This window comes from Lepidothrix coronata, unplaced genomic scaffold (genome assembly GCF_001604755.1).
Source record: "Lepidothrix coronata isolate B3197 unplaced genomic scaffold, Lepidothrix_coronata-1.0 Scaffold56, whole genome shotgun sequence".
In the NCBI taxonomy this organism is placed as follows: domain Eukaryota; kingdom Metazoa; phylum Chordata; class Aves; order Passeriformes; family Pipridae; genus Lepidothrix; species Lepidothrix coronata.
The window spans coordinates 408861-430521 of NW_016690236.1; the positions used below are offsets into that span (position 1 = coordinate 408861).

At 36.0% G+C, this 21661-nt stretch overlaps 1 protein-coding gene across 6 annotated transcripts in view; it reads left to right on the plus strand.

The window, feature by feature from the left end:
- PALLD (palladin, cytoskeletal associated protein) overlaps positions 1-21661 on the plus strand; it is a 199785-nt gene that overhangs the window by 49515 nt on the left and 128609 nt on the right. For 5 of the 6 annotated variants that reach the window (XM_017816543.1, XM_017816540.1, XM_017816544.1 and 2 more), the window contains exon 3: positions 19234-19412. In XM_017816543.1, the coding sequence (XP_017672032.1) occupies positions 19234-19412 (179 nt within the window). Of the gene's footprint in view, positions 1-1087; positions 1523-19233; positions 19413-21661 lie in introns of those variants that run through there. The other variant, XM_017816547.1, reaches the window with a different exon arrangement.

Below are 21661 nucleotides of genomic sequence, written 5' to 3' on the forward strand. Positions count from 1 at the left end.
ATCAGATACCTCAAAATCATGGGCTAAGCTATTCTGCATGAGATTAAATGGAATCCAAAATTGCTTTGACCTTTCTTTATATTGTTATGTTTAAATTAAATCTTAATTAAACTCTTCACAGAGAGTAGCATGACAAAAGCATAACTTGTATTATGTTATCTTGTAATGTTTTGAAGGCAGTTCCATGAGACTGAAGCCCTACTAGAAAAAGTAAAGATTCTCCGTAATGTTAGCTAATCATAGAGACTGTTTCTGGGCTTATAAGTGGTTTTAGAGGTCCTCAAATTGATTTGATGGAGACTTGATTAAATACAAGTACTAAAAAAAAATATTTGGGCTATCATTAGTGAATTATTATTTTCCCTAAATTCGTTGCTTATTTATTAATGACAATTTTAAAGATTTTTTAAAAGCTCACAATTATTAAAATCAATATTCTAAGGCTTTTAACTGAAAAGGAAAATTCACAATTTTTACATTATAGCTTTCTGATTATCCAGGAAGGAATTTAATTTCTCTTATTTTTTATGTGGGGTTTTCTTCTTTGTACTGTGTTTATAGGTGTTGATTTTCATTTTGACAGAGAATACTGTTCTGTATGTGGAATCTGTTTTTAAAAATTTCTGAAGAATCATGGCACAGTTAAACTATATAAAGATTTTTATATCCCCATTTCTGGATTATATTGTAAACTTGCAACATTTGCTATTTTGAAAATCAACACTAAGCAGTATCTGGAAATACTTAGGACTGAAATTTAGGAACTTCTGGACAGGCAAATGTGACACTTTATTATGGCATGTAGTAAACTTCATTAGTAGTTTCTGTTTTTTCTCTCCAGTTTGCAAACAAATGCACACACTGTGAAATGCATGCTGGCTGCAGTATTATGAAGTAGATCGCTACTAAATCATGTGTTTCGTGACGTGTTCTTGTAAGTGTAGAGCTCCCCAGTTACAATTTAATAGCGCAATCATATGAGCTGCAAGTCACAATGGAATTTTTTCCCTACCTTCTCTTGAGATCAAAATCTTAGGGCAGAGACACTCTCAGTACATGCGATAAGAGGAGAGAGAATGAGGGGAGAAGGCTTACTACATGACTTCCTTCATGTTATTTTTGGATATGACTAGCATTCCTCCTCTTACACACACCCTCTTTTTCCCCAGCCCCCATCTCTTACATGCATTACAAGCTCATGCAAACACTCTCACGTACTCTGCAGCAAAAGCAAGAGCAACAGTTGGACTGAAGCCAGAGGACTTAAACTCCGCTTCCTCGTTGCCAGCAGGCTTTGTTCTTTGGAATCAGTCAGAACTAGGGAGAACGTCTTCATTGCTGATCGTGGTGGTTGGAATTTGGCAGTTCAGCTGTCTATTAAATTTTTCTGTGCTCATCTGCGAACTAGACTGAATTTAGAGCAGCAAAGCTAAGAGCTGGGGCTGGTCAAGAAATAAAGGACCCAGAGACCATCAGCTATCAGCCTGTTTGCAGGGGGTGGGGGTCCCTCTGTTCCACAACGGTAAGTGCCAGCATTAAATATGTATAAAGATGCAAGAAACTATAAGGTGCTTTAGCTTACTACAATAGAGGAGGGGAAAAAAGTACATGAGTGAATCATACAGTGTGTGCTATTATAGTGGTCTTGGAACAGAGCCTAGCAGTAAAATGTTCCTCATTTCTCCCTTTCCAAAAAGCTCTATCAGAATGTATCTATTTTAGCAAAATTCCTATGTGTCTGTACAATTTTGGAAAGCTTTCCAAATGGCTTTGTTATTGTTTTTTCTGCAAACCTGTTTTGTTTTGAACCATGTACAGTATAGAGTAACTTTAACTAGCAGAGTAACTCATTTTTGAACCTGGGAAGTAAAGATTTTCCATCACAAAGGATATGAGTAGAACTAAAGTTCAAGAGGATGGTGGAGTGAAAAGGGATGAGATGCTTCCTAAGGTGTTAGTTTATAGGCACCCAAAATAAACTTGTTTTAAATGATTGGCATTCATTCAGACCACATCCCCCTCCCCCTTCCTCTCCCCGGTGTTGAGAGCAAAGTGAATCTCTTTTTAAAAAGAAAAAGCTTTGAGAGTCTACTGGTTTAGGGCATGCAATTGAAAGTTAATGTAGCTAGTGTAAAAGAGTGTAGGTTTGGATAAATGACTCTGAGAGACGACAGGAATTACAAAAAAAACCTTGGTTTTCTTTCAATAAGCAAAATTGTTTAGCTGTTCTTGCTTTCTGAAAGTGTTAAGACTGCTGCCTTTTAAGTTTATTAGCAAAATGTATTGTTGTTACAAAGACCTTTTTTTCATCTCCCTGTATTGTCTTTAGGAAAAGTTTTATAATGATCAGAAGGGAGGCAGGTTAATCCAAATAACTTGCTTTCAGAAATGCCATCTAGCTGTCAAAGGAAGTTCACTACAGGGACCAATTTATTTCAAAGCTACTGATAAGCCCTGCTATCAGCATGCTATTATGTCTTGCTAGGTGGGTTATCTTAATAAAGTAATAAATAAGGAACCCTTGAAATCTAAAAGTTCAACTGCATAATAAATTTGACAAAGGGGGAAAGACCAGCTGATTGAACGTACTTATGTACTTTAAAAACAAAAACAAGCACACAAGCAAACCTTACTGGGACAATAGATCTGAAAAGGAAAAAATTTCCTTTCCCCTTCCTTTAATTCTGCCTCCATCATTTACTTCACGTAGTTATTCAATTTTTTTTTTTTTGACAAGGTGAATGGTCCCTTCCTCCTACCCACTTACTAACTGCTAGTGATTAGGGACTTGTGAAGGTGAACCTAGTCACGTGAAAAATATGCTGAATGAGCAAATGGGTGATTGTGCAAAGTATAGCAGTCACAGTCAATTAACTGTTTGTTTGAGGTCTGTATGTTTGTTTTTTCTAATTCAGAAACTTGAAACCAAAGCTCTCTCATTCTGACTTTCACCCTTCATTTGGAAGAATACTCTGCTTGGTGTGGTAGTTGTTAAAAATGTTCCGCTAAATTACGTTGCTATGGAATGACTGAGAAACAGTACTCAGCACCATAGTGTGCAATAAGTTAGGATGTTGGGGATGTTTAGTACACATTTTTCTTACCATGTACTAAGGCATTTCTTTCTATAGCAGATACTCGCTCTATTTATGGCAAGTTATTCACTGAACAGGAATCACACACTAGAAGTAGCAAAGATTCTTTTTCAGAGCTAAAAATGGAATCGTGTTTTTCTGAGTTGGACCCCCCTCTGCCAATGGCACTATGTCAGGTTGCCTCAGCAGCTGCTTTCAGTTTCACAATTTACATGGGTGCTATAATGACGTTTTTTCTCATTGATGTGGTGGAAAAATCTGACATCTTTATGCTGTTTTTCCTACTTTGATATGTTAAAGCGTATTTTCTATTGACTGTGAGGTTTGGCAATGAGTGTTGAGTTCAGAGATGGACCTGTACCAAAATCCCTGGATTCCAACATCCACGAAGTATAAGAAGGTTAATAACTGGATCCAAATGTCTTGGCTCTGGTCTATTCCTGTTTTAAATGCACATCACTTTGACCACATGTTTAAATTGGTTTTTTGAGGTGATTAAGACTGAAAGAAATCTTTCAGGCTCCAGACAGACTTTTAAAGAGGAAGTGGCATTTAAGAATCTTACAGTTATTTAAGGAAAGCTTGCTCATTTGCTGCTTAAACTTGACTTTTAGGAGCCCCCAAGGACCTACATTCCCTTTCCTCTGTTATAACTTTATATATAAGTAATATTTTGGAACTCCTTCTGAGATGTGCTGAGAAAGCGAAGGTGTTTTTGCGTCTGTCGTTTCCACTTGCTCAAGTGGATGAGGGGAGTAGCTAACAGCATATATTCAGGTAATGCAGGGATCTCAAAAAATTTTTTTGATCCTAAGCGATCTGCCTATATGCTTTTAACAAAGTACCATATACATACTAAACTGTGCAAAAAATCGTGATAGCCCGTGGTAAGAAATACTGTAATGCAATGTAAGAGGATGCACAGATTGTTACTGAAATCATGTATATTCAGCTTTTTTAATTGATTGTCTTCTTCTGCTCTGGCTAGCTTAATGGATTTAGTGGCTCTCTGTGAGTACAATTACACAGGCATTTGCCAGCTGCTTGTGGTATCTCTGCTTCAGCAAGAAAAGCTGTTCTTTGGCTGTGTTGGCTTACTGTGGTTTGTGGCACACAACAGTGATTTATTAGGCAGTAGATGCATTTTTGTTCTCTTTTTCTTGAATGATTGAACTATGATGTCACTTTTTGTCTTGGCTTTAACCTTTTAGAAAACTTTTTTTTTTTCCTGCAGACTATTCTCTTAACACTAGGGAAGTGGGGAATGTCTCAATGTTCATTGCAGAGCAACTCTGTCTACCCCAGCACATTCCAGGGCCACCGAATCATTTGTGGTGAGAGTGATTCAGATCTGGTTAAGATGATTTAAAAGAGAGGTTATGGGCATACTGCAGTTGTGCATTTAAGAAAATACTGAGAGTTTTTACTGCCTGATTGAGACCACATGGCTCCAACTCAGACTTTTTTTTACCATGGAAATTATTGGCTGGATGTACTCAAACAATTTATTTTTTTAATTGCCTAGAGGCTGAGTTGGGGTCATAGCATTTAATGATAAGGTCAGGGTTAAAGCAAATAGTTTTTAGTGTTCCTTTGAATAAAAGGAGAAATGGCTTCTTTGAATATTTTTCATAGGATACAAACATGCCTCTCTTAAATGAGAGCAAATACATCTCAGGAATTCTTTTGGACATTACTGGATAGTTGGTGACCTGATTTGAGAGAGAGTGAGAAGATAAGGGAAGATCTCCCTGTCATAAATCACCATAAATATGTTCCACTCCAAAAACTTTACGGAAAATATCCAAAGTAAAAAGGAAGGACTATGACCTCTTTTTATTGAATACAGTTTAATTGCTTGCTCTCAATTAGCATTTTGAATTGCTCTTAAGGGGATTGAAAAATTTATATTACTAAACCCTTTCTTAAACTATTGTGACTATCTCCATACAGTATATCCCTAATCTGAAAGATGAGATTGTAATAATCCATTTTCTTTTTACGCATGTTTTTTATTCTGAAATACTCTTAATAAAATCTTGTTTTTTCCCTCAGTGCTCTCAGTTATTTCTTCTCAATTATAACATTTCTCCCATAAACTGATGCATAACGTGATATATAACTTCCATCCAAATCTCCCTCAAATGAAAGTATTAGATGATGAATGTTATTTTATATAGATACTTTTGAAATGTGTAAACAAGTCCATGGTGTTTCAAACAGAGAATACAGATCAAAAGTTACAGCAGTGAAAAACACTGTTTATTCTTGCCCCTGGTTGGAAGATGAAGTAATAATGAAAGGCAATTCCCACAACAATTCTGCATACACTGTAATTTATCTGGAAACAATACATAAGTGGGGTTCTATAACCCTATAAACAATAGTTATGAGCTTTTTGCTATCTTTAAGTATTAGGATAATAAATTTAGCTAAGGGAAACTGTAAAAAAAGAGAATAACCAGTTATGTAGCTGTGTGCACCCATTCGAACTAGTTTCTTGCTTAACATTACGTCTCTCTCTTATTTACAGACCACACGTGAACTTTGTTCTTAACTTTAAAAAAAAAAGCTAAACACTAAAAAAAGACGCCCAAACATTAACCAGAGTTTATGAATTACTGTTAGTTAATTTCTGCCTCAAATGAACTACAATGTAAATGTTTAAAAATTATTTGCAGATTTTTGTAACTTTGAAGTGCACAAGGCATGTGGGAAAGTTATTATTATTTCTGGATAACTGCTGTGAGAATTAATCAGAGGTCAAAATGTATGCTACGGCACCTTGACATTCCTGTCTCTGGTATGTTAATGTGTTGTGTCAATGTTCAGTTTTACCGTGTTAATGCTTATGAAATATTTAGAAACTACCTGAATTGGTTTTATACTAGACAATCCTAATTATACTGTGAATAAAGCAGTACAGTTTTTCTACAAAAATAAAAGAAAGCATGGCCTTTATGGTGCCCAGTCTTAAAAGACTAATTTTATGCCTACAGTCTTTGATAAATTCCAGAGCCCCTCAGTGCTTTACAGATCAAGTGAAACAGAGGTGGGAATATCCCTGTGTCTTCATATAAATACCAGAATATTCTGTTCTTTGAGGTATCTTTAGACCAGCTTTGATAGAGTTTCTGAAAGCATACGGTTATTTGTCATTCTTCTCAAACATAGTGACTGGTTACCTGTTTTTTCTGACTGTAATGCTGGTGTGATCTGCATTACACTGCTCATATGTAAAATAGATGGCCTCTCCTTAGCCAGTTTTTCAAACAGGAAGAGTCATGACGGAAAAGGGCTGGAAATAAGGATCAATGAATTACAGGACTTACAGGGGCCACAACAAGCACATGTGAACATTGCAAAAAGGAGTAGCAGTCTTGAGTGTTAATCCTCAACCTGCTGGATTCCTATGGAATTTTTGATTTTCCATTTAAAACTGTTCTTGGAACTGTTTCATATTTCAGTTTACATAATGGTTGTGAAAAATACACATGGTATGCTTTGAGGCATAGCTGGTAGGCCAGTGTGTGTTGGTAGGGGGAAGAATCTTGAAAGTTTGAAAAGAATCTTGAAATCAGGGATCAGGCACCAGTCATAACTATGCAGATAGTCACCAAAGCACAAAGCGGAGGTATATGCGTGCTCTTGGATCGTACCATATCGGCAACTGTCAAACATGGATATAAGCTTGGCTGCTAAGGCTGAAACTAAGACTGAAGTGAGAGCTGTGCTGTGTCTGGCAGCTAGTGATGGTGTGTAAAGGCACTTTAACTGGTATCTGAACAGATAGCACAAAATAGTCATTATTATTTAGGGAAAGGTGATGACTAGTCCTCAGGTTTGGCTTAGGAAGTGAATGTAATCCTCCTCTAAGGAAGATTGCTTGTAGGTTATAAAATGCACAGTAATGCACCAGTTAACTCTAATGACAGGTATCTAATTGCATGAACCAAGTAAATCAGTCAGATTTTGCTATGGCATGAAATTTCAGTAAAGGAGTGCTTTGTAAAGGATGCTGAGGAAAACTGCTCCAAAGACAGGCAGTTTTCCTTCCCCACCCTTTCCTTCCTCTTATCTGCTGTTTCAACTAGACCCTTTCACACAGTACACTCTAAATCTGTCCTACGATACCACAGATGTTATCTAGGAATCCAAAGTATTAAATCTTATTTTTCCTCTTTTAATGGGTAGCTTTCTGCTATATCTGTTATTGTACTTACCTCTGAGGTAGGATATAAGGGCATAGCATGCTGCAGAAAAGTACAGTTACTTGTAAATATGACAGCTGTTATATAGAGATCAAGCCTTTTCAGCAGCAACTGTGAAAAATGTCCTTTATAATATTACATTATGAATCAGAAGGTATAATCAGTATTGTTTTGCTAGTTAATGTGGGAAATTAATTCAAAAAGCTTCCAGTTTCAGTCCAGACCAGTAGTCTGAGAAACTAACATGTTATATATGTTGATTTTGTTATCTGTAAATACCTTTCAAGACCTGCCACTAGTATTGAAAACCACAATCAGTGCCCTACTGAGGTGCTTGTTCTCTGCATCCTATGGCACTCTGCAGAATGATACCGATCTCTGCAGGCTGAGCGTCACTGAATAAATTTCACTGCTGTCACACATAATGCAAGGCACTGACAAAACTGCTGACAGCTTTCTTGTTTGGTGTCAGTTACTAAGTTGCTGACATGACCTGAATGAATCAGGCATTTTATCTTCTGGTCAACAAGTTTATATTTACTGACTCTAGCTTGGAAGTAAACGGGAAGTAAGGAAAAGGAAGGGAGAGATGATAAGAAAATAGTATCCATATAAGAATCAAATAGTTTTGTATTGGTTATATAGGGTTTCATTTTGCATTTAATCTGGTTTATCTAGTTTATCTCACATTGCAGATGCAAAGGTTTATCTATTCAGCTACTATAACATAGATAACTGTCATCTATAGCCATCATGTAATCATGCATATAAAAAGTGTGTTGATTGCAACGTATATCATAGTGGATATAATAACTTTCTAACTTTCATAACTCCAGCAAGATGTCTGCCAGTTTTGAAGGTAAACCTCCAAGTTCCGCTGTTACCACTTCCGTGTTTTCAGTATGAACAAGACTACACATCCTGGATGGAGGTTTCTTTTTACTTTTTATTGATTTGCAAGTTATTAGGGTTTCATAATTGAATGTAGTTTTCTGTAAACTAGAGTGCTTGGTCTCAAATACTTTTAATCTTCTTACTTTTTTTAAGTATTACAGTTTTGATAAATATAATGGATTCATCTGAAAGGTGTGTTGTCAGCCATGAGCTTGCCACTAACTCACTACAATCACAGTAAATTCAATTCACCTTATATGTAAAATTCAAATTGCATAAATGCAATTTTATCCTTATAACTTTGCATCTTTTGCTTTACTTTTAATTCTTTACTCTCCTTTCTTCTAAGTTCAAGATATTATTTCACTGGAAGATTATGTCTGGCCATTCTGTAATGGGTTCCCCTCCTCATGTAGGCAAAATAACGACAGAATGCTATTTGAAAATCTATTTCTGGTCAAAGGAGGGTATACGTATAAGGGATAGCTAAGAGCGGCATTTCGCTTATAGCCACTATGCATTCCATTTCAGCCAGACAAGAAATCGTGTTAATCCTACAAGCCTCAACAGTTCTTTGGGTCTGAAAAATGTTCAGCATTTCACATGTGATTATTAAATACTTAATTTTTTTTAGCCTACTGTAGCCGTCATCACTCCTTTAAATTTTCTTTTTTTTCCTGCCCTTCCATGGTCTTATTCATTTCCTATCAAATATCGAAGTGGTAATTTGATGTAAGCATAAATCTGCATAAACCAAGCAATGGTATCTTCAATTTAAGTGAACAAATTTACAGTTATTTATTGCATTAGGTGCATGACTGTCTTCACACTTAATGAAAGATGACCACATAAAATCCTTCCGCAACAGGCAAACAGACTCCTAAGAATGAAACTCCAGTACTTTGTTTCTGTGTAGTGCTGTATAATAACTTACATCAGTATCTTCACGCCAATCTGCTAGCTTTCAAAAATATTGAGAAATAATTTTGTGGCTAAGAGTACATCTGGCAATGCAGGGTCAGAATCTGCTCTTATTCTAGAGACCCGGTCAGCATATGGAAGGTGGCCTTAGAGTTAAGGCAGTGGAAGCTGAGTTTTGAGCTGGCTCTTACCTTTCCTGAGTAACAGTGGACAAAGTGCTTACCCTGTTTCTCAGTAATAAAACATACCTAATTATCTCATGTTCAATTACTGTTTCAGTGCTCAAAGTCCTATTTATTGAACCTTTCTTTAGAGAAACATTTTTATTCAGCTACCTCAGACACAAGAACATTCATTGTGCAGTTGCCGACATTCCATGTAGATAAGTAGAACTGTTGCTCTAAACCATTAGGTCCTGCCTAGACCATTGCTACCAGGTGGTCCAATGCTTGTATTCGGTAAGATGTGCCATGTGCTAGACACTGTGGAAAATTGTGGTGAATGTTCTTACTGAAAATATGCGTAAGAGTATTCCTAACCTAACAGAACAGGGAAAATGTATGGGGGAGGGAATGGTGGAATAAATTGAGTGAGGCACAGTATACTGCTCTAGTTGGCTCTTCCAGCATGCTCTGAAGCTGAGAACAATATGTATGAAACCAGGAATGTTATCTCTAATACTGTATGTGTGGTTTTTCTGAAGCATTAAACTGTGACTCTGTTCTCATATGCTTTATGTACCACTGGTGTACTCTTAGTACAGGGCTGGTTGCATTTGAAGACTACTATTTAATGTGTGGTGTGTGGGATATCTTTCTAAAGCTTTGTTTGAAAAAATATTTGAGGAGCATCCTCAGTGTTTATAGAACATAGGCAGAATTTCCTGGATTAACTTGCAAGTTCATTTTGGAGAGAAAATTTGTACGTATTTATTTCCGTGCGTACCTTTAGCTGCGGGGTGAAAAATAGGGAGCAGCATCTCTACTTTGGAAATGTAACATTCTGATTTTTTGGTGTAGAGATGATAATCTTTGCATGAAACAAAACAGCAGATAAATCAATTTTTTTGCTGGCACAACTACAGACATAAGTAGAAGGAGTCTGTTTGACTTACTGACATACAAATTAGAGGAACAATCTGAAATGCAGACAATGTCTACCACACTTTGAAGTCATGGTAAGATGTTCCAGGCCCAAGAAGGAAGTTGCACAAAACCAGTGGATTTAATTACCTGTCAGAATGAAAGAAATTATTGCTCAGTGTCTGGCATTTCATGCGTAAAACTATAGTGGCTCCTCTGTAGTAGCTAGTTAAATGCAAAAAAAGTGAGTGTTTCAGATGCTGGGGTTTTTTCTCTTGTGTTCAGAGCTGAATTCTTCTGTATAGTGTGTTTCATAGTTCTGTGACAATCCTTTGAAAGTATAAAACTCTGAAAGTGTGGGAAATTGTTGGCTATACCCGTTAATCATTTAAACCTGAATTTAAATGATTGACCGCTTTTTGGTCAGCTGACGAAATATGATCTCCTTGTTCTTTCTGAATAAATACGGCTTTACAGATGTCTTTGATCCGCATGATGAAACAGGATTACCTGAAATGTGGTGTCTCATTTGGATACCATGGGATGCATTTGTGAAATACCATTTGCACCAACCTCACAGTATTGTCAACAATAAGAGTCACTTCCCTGGTTCCTTTGCTGTATGGCATAAATATACCTATGAGATTTTGAGGGCAGATCAACAAAAAAGCTGCTAGATGGTTTTCATTGCTTTTCTGTTAAATATTTAGGTATTTTCCTTATAATCAGTGTTCTAAAAAAACAGTTTTATAAAAGTTACACCTGCAAGAAGTGAATAGACAATAGTGAACATTAGCATCCTACACAGCTTGTTATAACAGAAATGTTTATTTATCACAAATCAGTAGCTTTGGATAGCATATCCAAATAAGTCATACAGCAGGTGTCTTTTTTCTATATGATATATTTTCTCTGGTCTATATGCAGAAAAGATTAGCATATAAAGCTAATCCTTCTTCATTATAGGCATGGAATGTAATTCAGTTTTATTCATTAAATCTCACCATTTTTTCCTTTGTATCCAGATATCTCATTACTGCATCATATCATGCATATCTTCCAGACTTTTATCAGAATATGAGATTATCACAGAGACATGAAATTTATAACAATGAAATTTTACTAAATTTGAATGTGTTTGCTTTATAAACTAATTTTGTTTAATTTTTCATAGTACATATTCAAATTATGATAAATGTAATAAAAAGATCAGTTTAATTATTTAAATTGCTGTTTATGTTTCTCTTACACCAAGATAGACTCTCTCTCAAAAAAAAGTATAAATCTAACCATAGCTGTCAGCTAATTAAAAAAGTAATTAAGAAAAACCCAACAATTTGTATTTCAGAACATTTAATTCCATGGAGAATTACCAAGAGATATAGTCACTATTAGTTCATATTACAGTGTTCACAATAGTTTTGACAATGATGCTCCTTTAAAAATAATTTATAACAAGAAGCTGAGGTAAAGCAGAAGGACCTTAGGAAACAAGAGGTGGTTGCCTCAGTAGTAAATTTGTAGGAGTAAATTTCAGTACTTTCAGTAACTTCAGAAAAATACATTTTGTATCAAAAATTCTTATTGTACCTAAGAAGAATTTAGCAATAACAGAGTTGAAATCAGTGGCATGTGTTATACCACTGCCCCATAATCATAACTGTCGAGAAAATTATTTAAAATTCTCTTAATCTAAAGAAGTAAAAGAAATGTTCTCTAAAAAGTTTGGTATATTTCAAGTTATGCAACTATGAATCTGCTTTGCTCAGTGTTGTGTTCAATTTTCATACTTTCTAGCATTGATTTCATTTTTTCTTGTGTTAATATCTTTATCATTCAGGTAATTAAAAGCCTCCATCAAAAACATTTTGTAAAGCTTCTACTCTAAAAGTTATAAAGTGAGGCCAACAGTTGCACAGTTAAGGACAAGATACAATCTTTAAAAAAAAATTAAGACCTTCTAAGCTAATCCTGATTCTAAGACAGAACAATTCGTTTTAATCAAATCTGACAGTGCTGTTTTTCTTTTGTAATTAGCTGTACACATCTATGTAAATCCGTGGAGCACTGTAGAGAGAATACCCAGAGAGAATGACATGAGGTACCAACTGTAACTCAGCATCTGGTCTGGAGCTATCAAAATGTCAAGCTAACTTGCAGTTTATTTCCCCAGCTAAAATGCTGAAACAGAGTAGAATCCTTGTTCCGCAGGTAAAGTGAACAGAAAGAGACTTGGAAAACCTACTCGGGAATGTAGGCAAGACATTTTCCTAAATTACAGGAATAAGCTAAAAAACCCCATCTTTGGACTTACTGCAGCTTGCAGTGACAGAAGCTATTGCTCACTGTTCGTGGAAGCTGGTCACATCTGTTACTTCTGTACCCCCTCTACTTTGCATCCTTGCACAAAACATGATGGAAAGCTTCACTTCAGAAGAAGCAGAGTTAACTTGTAGGAAGTGGCAGGCTGAAGTGTTGATATATGTCTTGAAAATACAGCCATTTTGGTATTCTCTTGCCTTTTTTTTGCAATTTAAGAGAGCAGTTTTGGTTTCCAAACACATGATCATGCAATTTAGTCAGCTGATTGTGAGGTCCTCATTGAAATTTGTGAGAGCTAGAGGAAGACTGTGTGACATCTGAAGAATCAATTAAATTCTGAATATATAATATACACTGTTTATAATATAACACACTTTTAATTATAAAATTGACTTCTGTGGTTTTCATTGTATAGAACCTTTTATTAATTGCTTAACTGACAGTGTAGGCAAAGCACCAGCATCTGTATTCAGATATTCTTTTTCTTTTTTTTCAAGATTACAAAATATAAATATTTGGAGTGTGTATGTTGTTGGTAACCTCATTATGAGTTACCTATACAACTAATGAAATTGTATATTGCACAAAAACTGAGCAATGTGTAAAGAGCATAAGCATCTGAATCATCTGATTATTGCAGCGTACTCTAAAACTCATATGATGAAGCTGATTCCTTTTAAAAATCAAGTTCTTTAAGTAGTAATTTTTTTTCAGTCTGGAAGTGTTGGACTACTTAGGAGAAAAAACAAAATGGAAGTTACACAGTATTGTGATGGAAATGCTGACTCTGCCAGTATAAGAATGTCAGAGTATTTCATTTTGACTTTTCTTGCTGCACATACTTAACACCACTAAGGATAAAATTACTTTTTAATTTACAGCTTATCTCTCTGCACTTTTTGTGGTGGTCAGAGTTCCTTCCCTATTATAATTTCTCCCTAAGGCTATATCTTAAAGTTACACTTCAGCTGCCATTTTAAATTAACTTTTAAGAGTGTGCGGAGAGGAAAACCTCTCTATTCCTTAGTGACTCTCAAAAAACAGAAGTTCCAGCAGGATTATGAGTTAGAGAGAACCTTTAACTGTTTTTCTTAAGACCCTGGTGCTTACTTAGTCAGTGTACTGTTCAACTCTGTTTATATTTTGTTCAGAGTCATTAAAATCCCAGACACATGTGCTTCTATGTACTTCCATGCATGGAGGATTGTGAGGGCATAAAGAAAAGAAGACTGAAAAAGAAAAGAAGAGTGAAAAAGAAAGGTATATTGTGTGAATTGCTACTTGATGCCACTGTGCATGAACTGTTGCTCACCTGGCATCTGACTGTCCTTTTCTGTTAATAAATCTCTTCTAGCTTTGCCATCATGTAGCCAGTGGAAAAGCAAAGAAGGTTTGAAGAGTGAAAAATTAGTATCTTAATCATTGTTCCCCTGCTACCAAAATATCTCTGATTTGACTCTTTACTATTGACTTTCCAGTCTAGTGATTGTGTTTCAATGTCTGCATTACATATTTAGTTGCTATCATTTTAACATATGGGAGATACAATGTAGGTGAAAACTAAGCACAGGTGTAGAAAAAGCAAGGCAAATAGTGGTACAGTGGAAACACAGGCAAGAGCAGAAATGGTGGGAAGATAACGAAGAAGACAGTAGGAAAGAGCAGAAAAATTAAGTGTAATTTGAAATTTGGCAAAATACATAATGACTGATAAAATTAATTCCAGTTACATAAAATCTATGCTCCTTAGATTTTGGGGGGGGTTTTTTGGTCAGTCATAATCTGTCATCTTACAGTTTCTGTTCTCTTTCAAGGGGACAGTTCTCTACAAATTTGCACGAATGCTAGCATGGCCTGCAGGAATGGACCTAAGGTGCAATCTGGAAGTCTTTTTGCATATGAACACACATATGCAAACCCTATTGTTGGTGTCTCAGCCTGTTTTGCTTTTATTTGCACACCTTATGCAATATTGAGAACCTACAACAAAGGGATAGTGAAATGAACTGGTAACTTTTTGTTCTTGGTATCCAGAATTTGTGAAACAAGTGTCTTTTTAAAACAGTGTTCTCTATTCAAGGAATTTTGTTTTTCTCAAATTGTCTGCATCTGTTCCTCTGTGTTACTTTCAGTGTCTTTTGGATTGATTTGGGTTGGGTTTGGCTTCATTTGGGGTATTTTAACTCTCCAGAAGCATTGTTGCCATCTCACAGCTAGGAAGTAATCTTCTTATTCCCAAGAGGATCAGTAGGCTAGAATAGCCTGGACATAAGTTAATGTTGCCCTAGTCAGCATAAAACTGGAATTTTCTTTCAAGACTTGCTTTGTCGCTATTTTTCTGTGTCTAGTCATGAGTTTTCCCGGTTTCTTTGGCCCAGTTTCCCTTTGATAGTGATGTATTTCTTGCTTTAATGATCCTTCCACAGAGAGGGGGAACACTTCAAAGATTTATCTTTGAATCTTTTTCAGTCCTTGGGAGCAGAAAATTCTCTTACCATAAGGCTGATCAGATCCTATAGATAGGAGGTTTATGCTCTATGATAGAGAGCAAAAATGTATATATATAAAAAAGATGGAAAACTAAAATTCAGTCTGTGTTTGGGAAAAAAAATACTTCACTTATTTTTATTCACTGACCCTTTTTTAAATTCACAACTCTCTTGAACTGAACTGGCGACTGGCAAGTCATTGCCAGATAAATATTTCAATTGAGTGTTTTCTTTTTCAGTTAATTTTCATGTAATCACCAAAAGAAATTCATGAGAAGTAATCCTCCTCTTTTATCAACATGTAGATAGAAAAAAAATAGAGTTAGAATAGGAAAAAGAATATATGTCTATTCTAGTGTTTGTCATTTCAAATAACTGTGTTCTTGCCAATTGTGAAGATGAATTCTTCTTTCCACAATAAACAGTGCAGTCCCACACCAGGTGTGTTTCCCATGCATCAAACATCACCTTAATGATAGCTGAGGTAATTTGGTATTGAATTGCTTACCTATGTGCTTTTGTCTGTGGCAGACAGTGTCTGATGTAGCAGGTCAGGACTCGTTTTCAGTGATATGTCATTCATGTAATGCAACAAGTCTTCGTCCCAACCAGTGCTGAGGAATAGCTCCCACTACTTGAGACTAGCTGTGTATATACATGAACCAGGGGACAATGTAGAAATTGTCCTCCTAAGAAAACAGTTTGCTTATTAAATGTTATCTGACAAAAAAGCATAAATGGATTTTTTATTTTAGGTTCTTACACTTATGACAGTTTCTTAAATATTTTGTGAACGTGGAATTTGGGAGACAGTAGAAAGCCATACCATTTGCATGAAACTATAACGGGATTTGTCTGAGAAAATAATTAGGCTTGGAGGAGAGGTTTTCCTTTGCAGGATGTTTCTGGAAAGGAAAGAAAAATAGAACTAATGGTTATGTAGGGCCTCATATTACAGGGTCTTGTCTGTGATTGTCTAGAAATTGAATTAACCTCTCTCTTGTGCATATTGTTTAAAATGTAACTTAGGAAAGGCTGCACAGAGGTTAGGACTCTGAAGGTCTAATAATCAGAAATAGTAGCAGAGGTCCTCACACTGGGAGAAGGGACGATTTGTGACAAGAGAGGAAAGGAGGGGAAGAGGGGAAAGAGAAATGTTAATTTTGGCAGTAGAGCTGACAGAATAGATTTGTCTCCAAGGCAAATAGTTGTAAAAGTAGGCCAAAGGGGTCTACTGAGTAAACAAATGGAAGTTTGTTAATTCTTTCCAAAAATGATACTATCTGTGTACACTGTGTAGGCAACAGAAGACAGAAAAAGAATTTGTTAGTCTTTTAATTACAGAAGACAATTACATATGGTTTTAATGCCACTATCAACTTTTTTTTTTACCTTCAGGAACAAAAGATCTATTGTTCATAAGCACAGAGAGTTTGCCTGCAATTATGCCATTAAGGGGAATTGTGTTATGTGTAAACCTGTTAGATTTATTAACTCTGCATTCTGAAATAAGTATGACATTTCACGTTTTACAATCTAGTATTTTCAGAAGAAGGTTTTAAAACATATTTTTATTTGTGTTAATTACATGAAGTTTAGTAATTTAAAAAAAGAGCAATACAAGTGAGCCAGTTTTTTAAAGACTCCTCACTGATTGTTGTTTTGTAGCATCTGTCATCCTGTAGTGTTGCATGCTTTCCCTAAATACAGGGAGGGTCCTTTAACTCCTTGGGGTTATCTTGTTTTCTTGGGGTAAAGCTGTGTGATAGGGAGGAAAAAAAAATTTGATTCTGAAATATTACTAGGATGTGACTGCAAAAATTCTCTCATAAACTAGTACAAATTAAAAGAAAAATACCAGAATTTAGTGGCAAATGTTATGTCTTTAAAAATTACTTTTAAAAATTCTGTCATCTTCTACTTAGAACTGACTCCCCATAAATTTCTGAGGTTATATTTATTAATTTTAAAAAAACACACACTACAGTAGAAAAATAAAAGTGTACGGGGGGAAGAGAATAAAAGACCATTTTTAAAGCTTACTGTCAAGAATTATTATTTTGTCTTTATCCTCACCAGAACAAGGTTTGAATACTCGGGTGGCAGAGGAAGAGGAGAGAAAGGAGACCAGAGGGAAGACATGGAAAAGCACAGATTAGTATTATGGGATAAGAAGAAGGGAAGAAAGAGTGGTACAGATCAGAGTGGGTTTGCAGGACTGGAGCAAGAATAACAGACTTGGCAAGACTTGGCAAAATTTATTTTCAGGACATAGGGACAACTTGAAAACAGAAGGAATGTTGCTCACTAATGACTTTCCTTTAGATTTCCCAGTGTACCTCCCCTTGCAAAAATGTATGGCAGACCCTGTAAACCAAGAATTATCCACTGCTACTTGCTGGGCTGCCAAAGATACAGATTAGTCAGGGTGTAGCTTGGGGGAATAGGACTAACTGATATGAGGGAATCAAATAGAAAAAAGGTGGGTATTGGTACTTTTGTGGCAGCAACGTAGGCTGAGAGCATAGACTAGCTCTTAGACAGCCTACACTGGAAAATGCTTGATTGACCTGATGTAAACAAATTTATGCCATGCTTTGACCTAGTAATAAATCACCTCAGATAAGTGACTGTTTTGCCTGTACCTAAACCCAGTGCTTTTGTGGGGGCATACTTTTTTTGTAGTGGAAGATGTATTACATACATAAAAATCCAGAGCTAGAAAACCAGTTTATGTTCCTGATCTAACGCAAGAGTAAACTTATTGAAAGTTTACCAATATGGAATCTGTACCATGGGATTATATTAGGTTGACTGGACATGATAGACAAAAATCACAGAATCACAGAATGGATAAGGTTGGAAGGGACCACAGTGGGTCATCTGGTCCAACCTCCTTCAAGCAGGGTCATCCTAGAGCACATTGCGCAGGATTGTGTTCAGATGGTTCTTGAATATTTCCAGTGAGCGAAATTCCACAACCTCTCTGGGCAATCTGTTCCAGTGCCCGATCACTGCACAGTAAAGAAATTCTTCCTCATGTTCAGGTGGAACTTCCTGTATATCAATTTCTGCCCATTGCTTCTTCTCCTATTGCTTGGCACGCCAAGAGAACCTGGTCCTCTTGCCATCCTCCCTTCAGATACTGACAGACATTGATGAGGTCCTCTTTCAGTTGTCTCTTCTCAAGACTGAACAGGCCCAACTCCCTCAGCCTTTCCTCGTAAGAGAGATGCTCTGGTCCCTTAATCATCTTTGTCACCCTCCTCTGTACCTGCTCCAGGAGCTCCATGTCTCTCTTGTACTGAGGAGCCCAGAACTGGACAAAGCCCTTCAGATATGACCTCATCAGGGCTAAGTAGAGGGGCAGGATCGCCTCCAGTTACTGCTAGCAGTGCTCTTGGTAATGCATCTCAGGATACCATTGCCCTTCTTGGCCACAAGGGCACACTGCTGCCTCATGGACAGCTTGTTGTCCACCAGGACCCCAAGGTTCTTCTCCACAGCGCTGCTCTCCAGATCAGCCCTCAGCCTGTACTGGTGCCTGGGATTATTTCTTCCCAGGTGCAGGGCCCTGCATTTACCTTTGTTGAATTTCAGACAGTTGTCTGCCCATCTCTCCAACCTGGCAAAGTCCCTCTGAGGGGCTGCACAGCCCTCTGGGGTATCGGCTACTCCCAGCTTTGTGTCAATAGTGCTAAGGAGGCATCTTCCCCTTCATCCAAGTCATTGATTAGTAAGTTAAACAATACTGGACCCAATATCAACCCTTGGGGGACAGCCCCTAGTGACAGACCTCCAACTAGACCCTGTTGGGTCTAGTTGACAAATTCAAATATTCTGTGTAGAGAATCAGTGAGTATTACTTAGGTGGAAGTGACAAGTTATACTGAAATGGATAAGACTGTGGTCAAAGTAAGCCAATACATGAGATATGCAGTAAACCTTAATTCTACCAAAACCAGGACAAAGAATAATTTTTAAATGTAGGTGTGTACAATTTTCTTAGCATCCAGAAATGTTTCACTACCTTTTAAATAAAGTTTATTCCAAGTTATTTCTTTGTGAATGCCTTTAAACACCTCAGAACACCACATGCTGATTTCAGTAGCAATTTAGATTTTTGCAGCAGAGTGTAATGTCTGCTTGTGTGCGATGAGCCTGAACCAATCCTTTATATTTTTTTTTCTTTGTCTTTCTAAATGTGTGTGGGCTGCAGATGGTTCTGTGAAGGAAAGGAACTCCAAAATTCCCCTGACATTCAGATCCGTTCCGAAAGTGGAGGACTCCATTCCCTAATTATAGCAGAAGCCTTTGAAGACGACACTGGTCGCTATACTTGTCTGGCTTCAAATTCCATTGGTTCAGATAGTACATCAGCTGAAATATTCATTGAAGGTAAGAGATAAAATAATAAGATACTTGATGCATACAGGAAAAGATAACTAAGCTGAAGTTTACTTTTGGTTCTATATGTTAAGATGACATTTGCTATGGTGGTAGTTTTATGGTATTCCTCTGCTTTCCTTTAACACAACACGTTTTGAACATCACTTCATATTAATTCAGGTATTTCAAGGAATGTCTCAGTAATCAATGAATAGATTGTTATTTATTTAGGGTAGAAATGAAATAAAGAATGGAAAGGAAGGAACTAACAGAGTCTTTGGCATATGGTTAGCTTTTAAGCAGTACTCTCTGTAAATCACTAGTCAAAGATTTGACTAGTGATTCCATAATGATTTTCATTATAGCAGTAATCCCTATGTCAGTTCTGAACTGCCTCACAGTGCAAATGACTGCTTCAAATGAGTCTTCTTCAGTTCATGTATAAATGTAGTGATGCTTTATCTTTGGTATACCAATTTTAAGTCAGGTTAAAGTCAGTCAGACTGGTTTTGTCCTGAAACAACTACTAGTTATCATCAAAACATTTCTTGACTGCAAAATTATTCATAATTCAAATATTATTTTTCTGAGAAAAATTAATGATGACCATGAGTAAATTTATTAATTTTTTTTAGTGAAGAACTGTATTTTAGGCAAGATTATATCAATTGAATATCAATTTTTATTTTAATTCATACATCTTTCAAACATTTTGGTATTATGTATTCTTTTACCAGTTTTGTGATTCATTAAAATTAATTTAAATGGTTAATTGAAAGCGTAAAACAAACTAACATCAAAAATATAACAAATCTGAATAATGCCATGCCAAATTACTAAAAAGCTTTTGATTAACAAAACAATAAAATTTTCACATAAATTAGCTAAATCATTACATATATGCCTTTATAGGATTTCTTTCATCATGCTTTTTATTCTCAGAAGATTACTATGGCACATTGGGATATAACAGCAAAATCCCCAAGCCTTTTCTGAATCTTACAGATTCTAGGAAGAGTTTTCTTTGCAGAAGTATGCATGATTTCAGAAATCCTTGGGTGTAGTACAAACATATAATGCTATGTGAAGTTATAATGACAGAAGCAACGGTAAAAACCAAAACAGCTAGGTAGAGAGATACTGTGAATAAAACGATTAGATTTTTGACATCTGACAGTCTTGCTATATGGAAGTACTATGCTGAAGTTTTACAGCATGTTACTTAGAGAGAATTGTACAAGTCATTAGGCTCCTCCCCTATGATCTTTAAGGTATTGCTTTGTACATTAATAGTCTCAATGACACTGATGCATCACACTTTCTTTTGTGTAACAGGCCCAGCCACATAAGACCTGGTTATTCTCTGTTCTAAAGAACATGTAGTGGGTCTACCTTCATGTAGACCCACTTTGATGATTTGACATTTGGTTCTCTCTTCTTACCTTTTCTGTGCAACTTGTTGCTTCAATTTTTTTGTAGTATAAATTTTGTAAATAAATAGGGTACTTGAATATCTCAGTCCAAGCTTTTTTTCTTTGGAATCAGTCTATGCTATACTATGCATATTGACTATGAATTGCTTATGATTTGTATTACAAATACAGCTATCCACAAATATGCACAAATTCTTTGAGGAATAATATGTACAAATGTTTAGAATAACTGTGTGAAGTATCTGTTGTTAGGAAAAATTAAGACAGAGGGAATAAATGCTTTCATATTTTTTTCTTTAAGTGAGTTCAGGACACTGCCAAACACATATATTATATCAAGACTTCCACTGGCAAGAAATAGCAGTACATAAATGCTATGTGTAGGTTAATATAAATAGTCTGGAATGTGGAGATCATGGGCAGCAAGTCTAGTCTGAAAATGTCTTGGTATACTGAGTTGCTCTTGCTTAAGGTTTAAGATTTTTATCTGTGTAAAAGCTATATGTTTGCTTAAGCTTCAAGTTTTAAAATTTAAGTAAATAAAATTATACATTTCCAGTAGAGCAGTAGTAGTCAGCATTTTCTTTTCTTCTTTGCCTTTATTTGCTTCAATATGAAGGCAGATGGCTAGGAGTCTAGGGAAAGCAATTTGCAATTAAATTGGCACGGTTATAATTTCTGTAGCAGTCTAAAGTGCATAGTTACAATTTTTATCAGATAAAAAAACTTGCAATAGTTTATTACAGAGAGTTCTCAATTCTTGAAGGAAATGCAAAGGCGTCAAAGTTTTTTCTTTGGAATTTAAAAATTAAATAAATCAGTAGA